The 14,499-nt window shown below is 39.3% G+C and overlaps 1 protein-coding gene across 2 annotated transcripts in view; it reads left to right on the forward strand.

The window, feature by feature from the left end:
- The window catches only part of MLLT3 (MLLT3 super elongation complex subunit), a 285,375-nt gene that overhangs the window by 147,800 nt on the left and 123,076 nt on the right, over nucleotides 1-14,499 (forward strand). For both annotated transcript variants that reach the window (XM_059143193.1, XM_059143194.1), the window contains exon 3: nucleotides 9,470-9,552. In XM_059143193.1, the coding sequence (XP_058999176.1) occupies nucleotides 9,470-9,552 (83 nt within the window). The remainder of the gene's footprint in view (nucleotides 1-9,469; nucleotides 9,553-14,499) is intronic.

The raw sequence follows: 14,499 nt of genomic DNA on the forward strand, positions 1-14,499 counted from the left end.
CCTCTCTCACATAATCCAAAGGAGCCTAATATTGTATCTAAAACTCAGGATTGCTCCTTAGGCTGTTTAAATTTTCATTATTTGGATCAAACACCTTATTGCTTTTGTGAAAGCAATAGACACTACAGGGCTGTAGGGATTCCTGGAACATAGTTTGAAAATTCTTGCCTTAGAAGGGTGGTGATGGAAAATTTCCCTGGTTTATTTGAGGAGATTGAAAGGTTGTTGGGCTAAACAGGAGCCACATTCCTGTATGTCCAAGGCTTAAACCATTGCCTCCGTATGAGCTTCACCCTCATTCTGTCTTCATTTGAATCATCTAATGGAGCTTAAATCAATTAAGGTACTTAGGATAGGCTGTGTGCCAAATGCTAAATCGAAGAAACAGAGTAGAGTCCCCAAGATGTCGGAAAGAAATCTTGTCCTAACCCTTCCTCTGAAGTTAGAACAGTTTTTGTTCCTTCCCTGGATGCACTCGTTATTCCTACTGAAAGGGATAAAGTAAAAATTAATTAGCAAGTATGAATTTAGCAAGTATTGAAAATGGAATTGTATGCTGTACAAGAAATCGGGGCAATACATTTTAAAGTGTCTCTTACACACTGTGCACTTATTGAAAGTACGTTTTTATTTTAGTTAAAGTATTCCTTTCAAATGAGGGTCTGTGTGTTTGAGAAAATTTTAAGTTATTTTGAATGGCATCACTCTTGTGTTCTTCATTTCTCTCCTGGCTCATGTGATTGTTTTCCTTGTAACACAGGTTTCTCCTTGAGTAGACAGCTTCTCATTTGTGATCTTTCTTTTTCTCACATTGCATTTAAAACCCATGACTTTTTAAGGCTGGTGGCCCTTAGTCTGGACACTTCCTTTTGTACTGTGTTTAAGAACGCTGAGATTTCAAGAAAAGATTAAAAAATACATATATATGTCACTTAAGATTAGGTTACACAATTCTGAAGAATGATACCTATCTATAAAACCTTCACAAATGAAGACTCATAATGTAGATTTTACAAGTAGAACATTGTTTTCTTGGGAGTTTGTAGCATTGGGAGAATGTAAGATTGGAGAAAGGAAGTTGTGAAATCAGAATAGCCAAGCCTGTGTGAGTATTAATGGTGTATTCAGGCTGGAAGAGAAGTTCAAGCAAGTGATGCTCAGGAAGGAGGAAGTGCCTTCACCTCAGTTAGAAAATCCAGGTGAGGGGCTAAGCAGCCCTGGGGGCTGACATAAGGATAGACTTTCCTTAGGTTGTTTTCATATCTTCCTCTGTAAGCAGCATACAAAGCATTTGTTTCCTGCCGATCCAGCACAGGTCTCAGCTTTACTGTCCCCTTCTCAGAGAAGGGAGTATTAATGTAAAATAAGAAGGAGCTCTCCAGTCTCCTCACATGAGCCTGCTTCCTTTCCACCATAGCACTAATACTCAGTACTTTCTCAATATTTTCTTGATGCGTCTTCTCTCTTTCCTCCTTGTCCAGCTTGTCTCCCATCAGTGGATGTTAGTTTAATATGTGTTCACTACTCTGTCTTGTCTCCAGCATAGAATCTGTACTCAGATGACAGTGTCTCTGGCTAGACTGTCATCTGCTCAAGAGCAAGAATTCCACCTTACCTTTGTAGCCTTAGGATTTGTGGCCCCTGTTAGCTTGAATTAATTAGGCTAATATTATTGAGAAAAAAATGAATTACTATGAATGAGAAAATAGGATAATTTTATAAGTGAAGACATTACATCCCCCCCGCCCGTTTATTTATTTGAGAGAGAGAAGGGGTGAGTGAGTGTGGGGTTAGGGGTGGGAGGGCAGGAGGAGAATCTCAAGCAGACTCCCTGTTGAATGCAGGGCCAGACCCACATAGGGCTTGATCTCGGGACCCTGAGCTCTCGACCTGATCCGAAACTAAGAGCTGGGTGTTCAACCAACTGAGCCACCCAGGCAGCTCCTTTTTTTTTTTTTTTTTGACCTTTAAATAAAAAGCAGCACCAAGCTTAGTGACAGCTGGGCCAAGTATAAAACATGGGTAAAACTTTGATGCCGGAGGCTGTCCCAAGGGTTAAACAACTTCTGCTACATCCAGAAGTCACAAGGTGATTATTTTAGGAAATGTGATTCTTCAATAGCTCCTTAGATATTTGTTTAAATAATAAAAAGCCATAGAGGGGAAGCTCTGTTTCTGATGGCCAGCTTTTTGATGTGGTAATACACACTGAAATGAAGTTGCTTCTGCTACATATTGAGAGATTCTTAGTTACTTTTTAAGAAGACCATTTTCCAGGGCGCCTGGGTGGCTCAGTGGTTTAAGCCGCTGCCTTTGGCTCAGGTCATGATCTCAGGGTCCTGGGATCGAGTCCCCCATCGGGCTCTCTGCTCAGCAGGGAAACTTGCTTCCTCCTCTGCCTACTTGTGATCTCTCTGTGTCAAATAAATGAATAAAATCTTAAAAAAAAAAAAAGGAAGACCATTTTCCATGTGCTCATGTTGCTTTTCCAGATGGACCTTCTGAAATATGGTATTCTGAAAAATATTTTATCCAAGGTTTGACTTTAAACTTAAAAAAAAAAAAAAAAGATTTATTTATTTGAGAGAGCGGGCACACACACATGCATGTGTGCTTGGGTCTGGTGGGGGAGGGGCAGAGAGAGAGGGTGAGAGTCTCAAGCAGACTCCATGGTCAGCACAGAGCCTGATGTGGGGCTCGATTTCACTGCTAAGATCCTGACCTGAGCTGAAACCAAGAGTTGGATACTTACGCTACTGCACCAACCCAGGTGTGCCCAAGGTTTAACTTTAATAATGATGGCTATCTTTGAGAAAGAAATCTTAAGATTTTTCCATTTGACTAATTCTCAATGAAAGAATTAGGTTTGTCCTAAGGTACAGTTTCTTTAAAGATATACTCTTGCTATTTCCTATCAAATTAGTGTGGAAGTATATTTCCACCAGGCCACTTTTTGAAGCAGTGCCATATACTGAGTTATTGTGAGGCAAGTTGGCAGAAGTACTATCAATTTTAGTGAAAGATGTAAGATTGAGTATTTGTATTTAGTATTTCCTAACAATTCAAAATGTTGTCTGGTTTGGGGCAACTTTTGTATTTTGTTGGTTCATTTGTTATATGGCATTCCTTGAAGATCATGAAGGGAGTCTTGTTTTAACATCACAGTTATATTCTCTACAGGTGAAATGTTTTGACTTAATCTCTGTTAGATGGGCTCTTGCTAACTGTAATGATGTAACTGCTCTGAAAGCTAAAAATGTGCGTATGTTTTTAAAAAAAAAAATCCTACCTTTTTTTCCCTTCTGGAGAGAAAGGCTAGAAATATTCTAAGTCTATAACTAAAGATTCCAAGTTACTAACAAATGAAGTCACTTTTATGTTCACCATTAAGGTTTTTTCAACATGGCCAATTTGGAGTCTTAAATTCTTTTTCCAAATCTAGGAGTTTTCTGTAATATTTCACAATTAATGATCCCTCTTTTGTATGTGTAATCCACTTCTTGCCCACCTGGGCTTTCTGAGTATGTGTGGTGTGAGGTTCTCCATACAGGTATAAACTTGATCCATATTATCCATTTTTTCTTCATCGTTTTCTGTGTTTCCACTTAGAGTGACTGCTGAATCACGCCGTTGATCTTTCCTAATGCCTTTGCTCATACTTTCCTTCCATCCAGGCCTTTCTTCTCAACTGCCAACCTTGTTCCGTCTCTTCCTTTGAAGTTCATACTAAAGTTATGTTCCATTGACTCAACTCCATTTCTTAAATGATGGGCTGGGTTCAGAGATGAGAAGTGGCTGGAGGCACAGCTGTAGCTCTTGGAAAGCATAGAATGAAATGGGGCTGAGGATGGAGCTTGATAGTAGCATTTATAATAGACTAGGTAATAGGATCAAGGAGAAGAGAGGGTTAAACCCAGAAGAGGGAATCTACCATTGCTGTTTTGTGATATTGGCAGAGGGCTCTCTGGAGGAGGTGGTATTTGAGTTGGTCCTTGAGTGGTAAATCTGGAAGAGGTGAATCCACCTAACTCAGTCTCTTAACTGTATCTAGCTGGTTTCTTAAAAGTTCATTAAAGTTAATTGGACATTTGTGTGACCAAAGTTCTTTTTTTGCTTATGAAGCAATTAGGTTTTTAGAATTGCTTTTGAATTTAAAAACAAACAAACAAACAAACAACAACCACAACAAGGTTAAAACCTCAACAGTGGAACTGGAAAGTTGCCTGATGTTACCTTTAGTTGTTTCTCCAGGAAACAAGGAAATGGCCCAAATGGGGAAAATACTTTTTTGCCCTTAAAAAATACCTGTTTTGAAATGGGCCGAATAGTGCTTCTTCCGCAGCACAAATACTGAAATGGGCTGAATAGAAATCGTGGCAGAACCTTTATGTGCGAGTTATATGTGTGTGTGTCCTTATAAAAACAAAAACAAAATCCAACTGTTGATTTTTGTTCTTTTCAAAATGTCACGAGCATAAAGGCTACCGTGCTCATGGCAGTGAGGTGCTCAGACTGCTGGATGCTAGCTTTAGACTTCTTAATGCTCCCACAGGACCGCTGAGGGCAGAGACATGGTCCAGGCAGCCCCCTCCCTGTTGAGGGGCTCTGAAATGGCAGAACTCAAGCCAGAACGGAAGGAGTCCAACATCCTCAAACTGGAAGGGACGTTCAGCACAAAGCATGGATAATAACCGGTCTATATAGAGAGTTTGGTGTGTTTCCTTCCTGAAGGGGCTCTGTACAGTAAATAAAGTAAAACCAATAATTATCAATGGTCAGCTGGGCCGTGTCCTAAACCAAAGTATTCAAATGGGCATGAATCGTAGTGTCTAAGCGAACAGAGTGGGGAGGAGTCCACCAGCTCTTTTCTTGAGGATTAGGGAAAAAAATGATTGCCCAGTGATAGTTTTTTAAAGCTTTAAAGAGGGTATTATGAATTTGTAAAAGCTTCTTTTCTTTTTTTTGGTGCTAAACAATGGAATGTTTTAATTAAGTTCATTTTTTGTGTTTGTATATGAACTGTATAGTAATAGCACACGTTTATTTTTTCATCTAAGGAGCACTTACTTCCCTGTACCAAGCACAGGTGTTTGTTTTGTTTTGTTTTGAAGCCTTTTTCTCCTAAATGAAGAACATTAAAAATTTCAGGTAAGGGAGTAAGATTTTTAACTTATTACACATTAGCTAAAATATGACCTTTCCCCCTTTCATGTTTTTTTCTTCCTTGTGTGCATTTTTTGCTCAACTTAAGTAGATTAATGGTCAATGTACGTAGCTAGCATTGTACTGCATATGTATATGGGGAGTGTGCCTACTTTTGAGAAGGTATTTTAGGGAACAAAACACAATTACTCATTATTTACCCACACTTTGGGTGGTTCCTCTCAGGCATGACTGTTGTGTGCTGGTAGACCTTCATGGTACATGTGATTACTTGGAAATAGAACGTTTTGGAAATGTCTCCTAGTTAGAGCCTTAGAAGACATGAGCAGAAGTGCGTGGAAGGAGAGGAGAGGGACGTTGTTTCTGACTCTATAATGTTAGTTTCAGAATGACAGTGGGAATCTTCTGGCTCAGTTTGTTTACTCAGTTTCTCTAAGTTTGGTACTGTCAGATTAAAACCATTCCAGATTGGGTAGTCAGCTTTCAGGAGAAGGCTCCTCTCTGACCACACTACCTATTACCTCTGCCCCCCGCCCCGCGCCCCCCCCCCCCCCGCCTTTTTTTTTTTTTTTTAAGTTCCTGTCAATTGTCAGAAGTGGGAGTTTGGAGAAGAATTGGAGGGCTCCCGGAAAGCAACTTCTTTAGCAATGGTGAATCAGTGAAGGATGGTGTGTCTCTTTAAAAAATTCAATTCAACAAACATTTTTGCTTTACTTGGCTCAGTGTTCCTGTCGGCAGTTACAGATAGGAGTAATAATGGGGTTGCTGACCTCAAGGGGGCTCAGTCTAGTGGAGGAGGCGGAGAGGTGAGTGAGTGTTATCTTGCCAGTCTGATAAATGCACCAGCCTGATAAATGCAACACGAGAAGCTTGGAAAGGGGAGCGAGGGAGACATTCTCAAAGAGCTAACATCTGGGCTGGATTTTGACAGGAGTGAGAGCTTCCAGTGATTTCTGTCGAATCGATTTGCATAGTTTAAAGAATGGATGTTAATCCTCCCACTTTACTGTCACCTAAAAAAAAATCTGATGGCATTCCAAAGATGAATGTCCCTTTAATAACTTCTGAAAGTTTTATTACATAGATTTTAAGATGATCTGGTTCTTGAACAATTCAGAGGAAGAATGAGTTGAAGGGTTTAGGATGCTTTAGATAGTGTGAAGGTGACCCAGTGGCCAGTGATGATGAGCAGGGATTCTTAATGAAGAAGTGTTGCTGAGTGACACAAGGAGGTCCCAGAGGTGGTCCTATTAGTTTAACAATAATTGCTTTATGTCTAATCTGTTGTCCCTGGCTAAAATGTTTCTTGGTTTGAACTCCTGTTTTCTTTTTAAGCACTAGGTTAGAAACTCATGTTAATGTTTTAGGTTATAAGATACTTGAATAAATAAACTACTTGCTCTAGTTTGGCTTTCTTTATATTGGGACTGTAATTTATATTTGTATTGCTACAGATTTTCTGGCATATTTAGTATGTATAAAATGTTTCTATTGTTTGCTTCTATTTAAGAAGTTCTAATTAAGAACTCAAGGTGCTCTACAGACATCGTTTATTGTTATTTGTGAAAATACTGCATTTAAAAATAATTGAGGTATGCATTGATAAACAGTTTCTTATAAACCAGATTTTTAGGGAATATTAATATATAGTAAATCATTTCCTTTAGAGGGTGGGAAAAAAAAATCTCAAACTTTCAACCAGAAGATGTGCTCACTAACAGCTGTTTCCTATAATAGAAGCAATTTGCATGTAGAATAGAGAAAATGAATTCAACAACAGGGAGTATAGAGGAACAGCTATAACTTCCCTGGCATGTACAGCAGCCCACAGAATAAACTTCCTTCAGAATAAACATTGGCACAATTAATCCCCAACGACCTGGACACTGAAAGTGCTGTGTGGCAGAGAGGCTTTGCAGTCTGGAAATGTCTTGGGTGTAATACGAGCTTTCTGTTTGGTATGAGGTGGGGGGTGCTCAGTACTTTTGGGGTCAGGTACCCCTCCCAAGGGTCCAAGATATTTGAATATTCATGACAGGTTGGCAGGTGGTTAGTGGATACAGGACTGAAGCTACTCTGAGTTGTCGGTCTGTCTTTCTTTCTTTCTAGATTTAATTTGTTTGACAGAAAGAGATTGAGATTACAAGTAGGCAGAGAGGCAGGCAGAGAGAGAGGGGAAGCAGTCTCCCTGCCGAGCAGAGAGCCAGATGTGGGGCTGGATCTCAGGACCCTGAGACCATGACCTGAGCTGAAGGCAGAGGCTTAACCCATTGAGCCACCCAGGTGCCCCCCCCCCCCCTCTTAAATTAGAGACACTTGTAAGGTCAGGTGAGATTCCTTATTCCTGATTGACTTCTGATGTCCGTTTGGGGAAGGGTTCCTGAGGAGGGTCAAAGGAAATGTCCAAGTATTAAAATCCCATCGTCAGTATACCTCTTTATAACCGTAGTTCTACTTGCAGACTGTCTGACCAGCTTTCATGTACATCATCACCATTGTCTAGAAGAAAAATAACTTATCCTTGAATTTCTGCACATATATAGTCTTCTTGCATCTTGACGGCCATGCTTACAGTTGGGTATATGGTACTCCTTTTCTCTCTCGAAGAGGGAGAGGGAGAGAGAGAATCTTAAGTAGGCCCCATGCCCAGTGCAGGGTTGGATGTGGGGCTCTATCTCACAAGCCTGAGATCATGACCTGAGGTGAAACCAAGAGTCAGACACTTAACTGACTGAGCCACCCACAGACCCTGATGGTGTTCTCTTTTTTAAAGGGAAAGAAAATGGAAGCTGTCTGGAGAATTCTTAGGCCAGGGGCCATGGACCTGAGTCTTATAAAAAAATCCAGGGCTTTACTTGCTTCCTTCTTTACATTTTCATCTCAAAAGTTTATATGACATTTGGGTGTTTCATGGATTAGGTTTCCTGCCTCACTTCAGTCACTTTTTGAGAACTTAAGTGGGCTAGGATCTGTGCTGTGTCTTATATTTACATTATCCTGTTGAATCCTTATACTGGAGGAAAATCCAATGTACGGAGAATTAGAGTAACTCAGTAACCACAGGTAGCCTGGTTAGTCTGAGGTAGAGTCCAGACTGGCACGCACATGTGCCTGAACCCTTGACACTTGATGCTCAGTATCTTCCTGAGGTAAACACTTCTGTCCTTGAATAATGGAAGGAAATACAGATGAAATGCCTGAATATATGGTAATGGGGAAATCTGTTGAGTATCAAACCCCTGATTCAGACAGTGAATGCTTTAGGAGGGCCAAAGGAGAAGAGATGATAGATAGTATTTTCTGGTCTGGAAAGGGCACCAAATTTGTGATGAAATTTGAATTTGAACTAGGAGAGGATACTAACAGTAGTATCAATGTGTGTTGAAAGGAATGACAGGAGGACGGGTCAAAGTTGGGAAATGCTGGGGGGGGGAGCAGTTGGTGCACTTGAATGTCGCACAGGAGCATGGATGGGTGACAAAAGAGGAGGGCTGAAAGGTAGCCGGGAGCCCTGCTGCAGACGACTTGAGCTGCCACGTCGAGGACGGTGTCACCTTGATGTTCAGCATCTACATTTTTACTTTATGATACTACCAAATGCAATCTTAACTAGAATAATTTCAGTTGGCTTGTGGTTTTGATTTACTCGATAGTCTTATGGTATGAAATCATATTTAGCTTCTTGAGGGTGTCTCTTATTTCCTAAGAACTGGCCTAAATAGTCTTGTCTAATTCTTTTTTGGAGGGGAGGGGGACTGGGGATAGTGACGTTATGGGCACCAGTAATACTGGAAGAGTCTGGATTTAGGATTTCCTAAGGAAGGAGGCTGTCATGGCACCTTTTGACAGAGAAATCAGGGTATCTCCAAAAAGTGAAGGGTATAAGGACGGAGTAATTTACATCAAAGGCCTGACCCAGATAGTACTTTTGGTCGGAAACTTTCAAGCTTTGGGTGGTAGGAGCTATCCTCAGTTTCCCTAAAGCTTTGGGGCAGGAGGACAACAACTGAAGTCAAGTTATTAATGATCACGGTGGACTGCGATGAGATGCCGCCATCAAGATTTTAACAAAGAGCTCACAGATTTGCTTTGCCTAGGAAAATTATTGTAGATTCCGGGGAAGTAAAGGCTAGATCAGAGAGGCACATGGGGATTTCGCAAAGGGTGTGAGAAGGGAGCATGATCTAGATAGTAGACTGGGTGTTTTTGGTTTTTGTTTTGTTTTGTTTTGTTTAGTTTTCAAAAGAAAGATGGTCTTTCTGTCTTTTATTCTCCTCTCACCTGTTTTCTCTTTTTAATGTTGCAGTGTGCAAAGATCCACCTTACAAAGTAGAAGAATCTGGGTATGCTGGTTTCATTTTGCCAATTGAGGTTTATTTTAAAAACAAGGTATGTAATCTTTACCCATTAATCTTTCAGTGGAAGATCCTCCATTAAACAGATGATGTTTAAAGTAATTTTGATTCATAAACACTTCTATCACTAGATTATTTGAAAATAAAAGCTAAATATGTCTTCTAGGAATTTTGGCTATTATTACCCTTAATTATAAAGGAAGTGGCTAAAAAGGATAATTTCAATTCTGTGAAGCCAGGTTATATGAAATTCATTAAACTTTCTTTATTAAGAGAAGAATGATTGCCATTTGAAGAAAATTATTATATGTTTGTAAAACAGAAAAGAGAAATTAAGGTTTTTTTCAGTGAAATGCTGCTTTTCTCATTTTTATATTTTTAGAATTTTAGACACTTGGGAAAGAATAATATCTCATTTATCGTTAGCTGCCACGCACAGCATACTAAACCATTATATCAGCTTGACATATAGATTCTACTGGATTTAAAAATATATATGTAGCAAAACACACAGACTATATAATATTACAAATTGCTCAACCTCTGTGGGGTTCACTTTTCTTATTTATAAAATGGGGATGGATAAGAGTATCTACCTCATAAGGGGGCTAGGAAGATTAGATACAATATGTCTGTATAGAATATTGAAAATAATGCTTCATGTATAAGTAAGCACTTGGTAGATACCTTTCTTAGTAATACCACTGAAATGTTCTTGTTTTTTTATCAAATCAGAATTTGTTGGGATACATTATGTCTGCTCATGTAATATGCCTTCTCATTAATGTATTGACTTTTTTTTTTCTCATTTCAATTTGGATTTCTCTAAACTGGCTTTTAGCATTTTTTATTTGAGAAATTGATACATAATTTGCATATCATCAAATTCATCTTTAAAAAGTATGCAAGTGTTCGGGTTTTAGCATATTGTGCAAAAATCACCACTATCTAATTTTATGACTTTCTTAGGATTTTCACCAACCCATAATGAAACCCTGTAACTATTAGCAGTATCTCATTCCTCCCATCTCCCGCCCCCGGCAATGATTAATCTACTTCCTTTCTCGATGTAATTTCCTGTTCTGGTGATTTTATGTAAATGTGTGGTCTTCTGTGCCTGGCTTCTTTCACTTAATATGTCTTTGAGGTTTACCACATTATAGGATGCATTGATATGCTTACTATTTTTTTTAAATAACAGAATAACATCCCATTGTATAAATATACCACATTTTGTTCATCAGTTCATAATTTGCTTAACATTTGACTTTCTCCCATTTTTGGTTACTATGAATAATGCTGTTGTGACTATTCCTACATAAGTTTTTGTGTGGACATACATTTTCAGATCTCTTGGGTATACACCTAGGTGGAGTGGTTGGGTCATATGGTAACTCTGTTTTACTTTCTGAAGAACTGCCAACTATTTTCCAAAATGACTGTACTATTTTACATTCCCATCAGCAGTGGTGGGGAAGGATCCAGTTTCTCCACATCCTGGAAAACACTTGTCATTTTCCATTTTTCAAATTATAGTTATTGTGGTGCATGTGAAATGGTTTTGATATGTATTTGCCTGATGACTTATGGTTTTGAACATCTTTTCACATGCTTGTTGTCCATTTGTTTATTTTCTTTGGAGAAATGACTCTTTAAATCTTTTGTCCATTTTTTAATGTATTGATTTTTAATTAAAGTGGTTGTATTTATGGGGCGGTTCAAGAGCTTTTCTTTCCACCATCCCTGTTTTCAATATTCTAGAACTTTATTTTTTTTATTTTTATAGATCTTATTTATTTGACAGAGAGAAGGGGAGAGCACAAGCAGGAGGAGCCGCAGGCAGAGGGAGAGGGAGAAGCAGGTTCCTTGCTGAGCATGGGCCTGATGCGGGCGGGGCTTGATCCCAGGACCCAGGGATCATGACTTGAGCCGGAGGCAGACTTAACCGACAGAGCCACTCAGGTGCCCCTCAGTATTCTAGAAGTTTAATTAATAAAGATCATGTGGTGCCTTTCTTCCCTCTTGTCACACATCTAGTGTTTTATTTCATCTAGGCATTAGGAAGAGTCTAGCATTTCAAGCCAGAAAATGTGTTGTTCTAAAGTAATTAGGGACTAGACAGTAAGATCTCTTGTGGGAGGCTCATAATGGCTGTACAGTTCTATTCCCGTCTCCTTAAGTCAATTGAACATTGCATTGGCTTCAGTTTGGAAATAATGCTGTAGTGAAGTATCTTCTCTCCCTTTTTTTTTAACCTTTTCTGGTCATTTTTACAGGCTATCTTTTCAACAAAAAAATTTTTTTTTCTGTATTACCCAATTTCCTTTTTTATAGAAATCACCAGAATCTCCTAACACCACACATACGTCCATGTACACACACACACACACACACGGGTTCAGTCTTCTCGGCACTTTGTAGTCATGCCTATGATTCATCTTATTGACTCAGTTTGTGAGGAATTATAGTTTACTAAAAAATGAAGGAAGGAGGAGGCACATGAGATGGAAAGCAGTCATTTCTTTGGGGCCAGTGTGAAGTAGACACTTGAGCTGAACACCGTTGAATAGATTTTCTGTTCAGCATCCATATTAGCTTCAGTTTTCTGGGTTTAGATTGTCTTTAAGATTTTATACTTAATAACAATTGCTGTTTTTATAGGTACACAGTGAGACATCTATATTTCAGTGTTTGTGATATGAAAAAGTGGGCTGTACCTAATTGATCCTATATAGAGATGTGGATCCCTCAATGGTGGGTTAGGAATACACAAAATGCTGTATAGCAGTTAATGTAGCAACATGGATAAGTCTCAGAAACAAGAATCATGACAACTTGAAAGTTACAGAAGTGTAAGTATATGGTTATGATGCCATTTTTATATGTTTTTAGAAGCCACTGAAGCTGAGAATAAATAATGTTCTAGAAATACACATACGTAGCACAAGAGTGTGAATTGAAATGACAGCACGGGAACTAAGTATCATTGGTTACTGGGGAGGAGCCGTAGAGCAGCTTATATTTATAAAATTGTATCCTTTAGGGGCTCCTGGGGCTCAGACAGTTAAGGGTCTGCCTTCAGCTCAGGTCATGATCCCTGGGTCCTGGGATGGAGCCCCACATCAGATTCTCAGCAGGGAGCCTGCTTCTTACTCTCCCTCTGGCTCTCCCCCTGCTTGTGCTTTCTCTCTCCCTTGCTCTCTTTTGCAGATAACTAAGATTTTTATTTATTTATTTGACAGAGATCACAAGTAGGCATAGAGGCAGGCAGAGAGAGAGAGAGAGAGAGAGGAGGAAGCAGGCTCCTGGCTGAGTGGAGAGCCCGATGCATGGCTCGATCCCAGGACCCTGGGATCATGACCTGAACCGAAGGCAGAGGCTTTAACCCACTGAGCCACCCAGGTGCCCCTCTCAAATAAAATCTTTAAAAAATAAAATAAAATTGTATCCTTCAAGGAAAAGGTAAGCAGTGAAAATGTTAACATCTGCTTAATCTCAGTGGAGGGTACATGGGTGTAGTATTTCAAGTTCTTTTCTGTATGTTACTAATTTTTTAATTAGAATTTATTGCTTTGTCATCTCTTTTCATTTATCTTGGAGTTATTTTATTGTTGTTGTTTTTTAAAAGATTTTATTTATTTATTTGACAAACAGAGATCACAAGTAGGCAGAGAGGCAGGCAGAGAGAGAGGAGAAAGCAGGCCCCCCCACGGAGCAGAGAGCCTGACAGGGCTCGATCCCAGGGATCTGGGATGATGACCTGAGCCGAAGGCAGAGGCTTTAACCCACTGAGCCACCCAGGCCCTGTTGTTGTTGTTTTTTAAGAAACCAAAGTTTTGCTGTATTCTCTGAGCCAGATACATTTCTCTTCTTACTGAAATGATGTGTGGGTAAAAATTTAGGAGTCTGGGCTCTTCCTCCAGAATGTACATTTTATTTCTTTTGAGTCTTTATCATTTTATTCACCCCTGGAGTTGCTTCAGCTCTGTCTCAAAGAATGAACATCCATTACAGTAATGGTTTATGAAAAGTATTCTTCAGCGTTTTCAGAGAAGATGAGAGAAAGCTGCAGAAAGACTTCCATGTGATCTTGAGGAGAGTCCTGCTACTGTATGTTAAGGACTATATCATCCTGTCCTCAGGTCTATCTCCATCCTTCTACTTTCCCTGCCTCTAAATAAGCCTGTTTTCAGTTTTGCTCCTTTATTTGAGAGGTCAGAGTCATTACCCCAAAAGGGGAGGTAGAGTGTCTGTCAGTGCTGCTTTTCCATTCTTGTATGTTTATTCTCTCTTGTTTTGCATTTGTTTTCAACAGAATAAGCTTCTCTATGAGAATGATGAGTGTTGCAGAAATTAAACCAGTAGGCCCACTGAACCGTACTTGACTGTAGCATTTTAGGTTGAAAGGATACCCGGCTTCTCTCTTTCATTCTGTCCTTAGAGAAGGACATCTACCTGAGTAGATGCCAAGGACTGAAGCGGAACGAGAGGGACAGTTTGATTCTGCCGGAACAGATTTCCACCTCGAGGTGGAAATGTATTAGCTGCGTATATAGAATAGAAGCATACTTTCTTGTTTGCAATTTGAGAAGACTCTTTCCCAAGGTGCATAGATTGACATAATATTGAAGTCTGCCTTCCAAGAAGGAGTTCATTTGGCTAGAACACAAGATTTGTGAGTACGCTTTTCTCTTCTCAAAAGAAAAATCTTTAAAAGAAAATTGCACTCAGGTTCTTAGAAAGAATCATTCTCTGTGGTCCTTACCCTTAGTTTTATGGAAACGTGTTTTTTCTTTTTTTAAATATATATTTAAGTGTTGTGAAGTGATATTGTTATTCATTCTTTTCCTGCTGGTAATGGTTTATATATACATCAATACATTTTTATTTTTAAAAAAAGTATGCAGAATATATATATTTTAAAGATTTTATTATTCATTTGGGAGAGAGAGAGAGCACAGAGGGAGACTGAGAGGGAGAA

The sequence above is a fragment of the Mustela lutreola genome, chromosome 12 (genome assembly GCF_030435805.1).
Source record: "Mustela lutreola isolate mMusLut2 chromosome 12, mMusLut2.pri, whole genome shotgun sequence".
NCBI classification, from domain to species: domain Eukaryota; kingdom Metazoa; phylum Chordata; class Mammalia; order Carnivora; family Mustelidae; genus Mustela; species Mustela lutreola.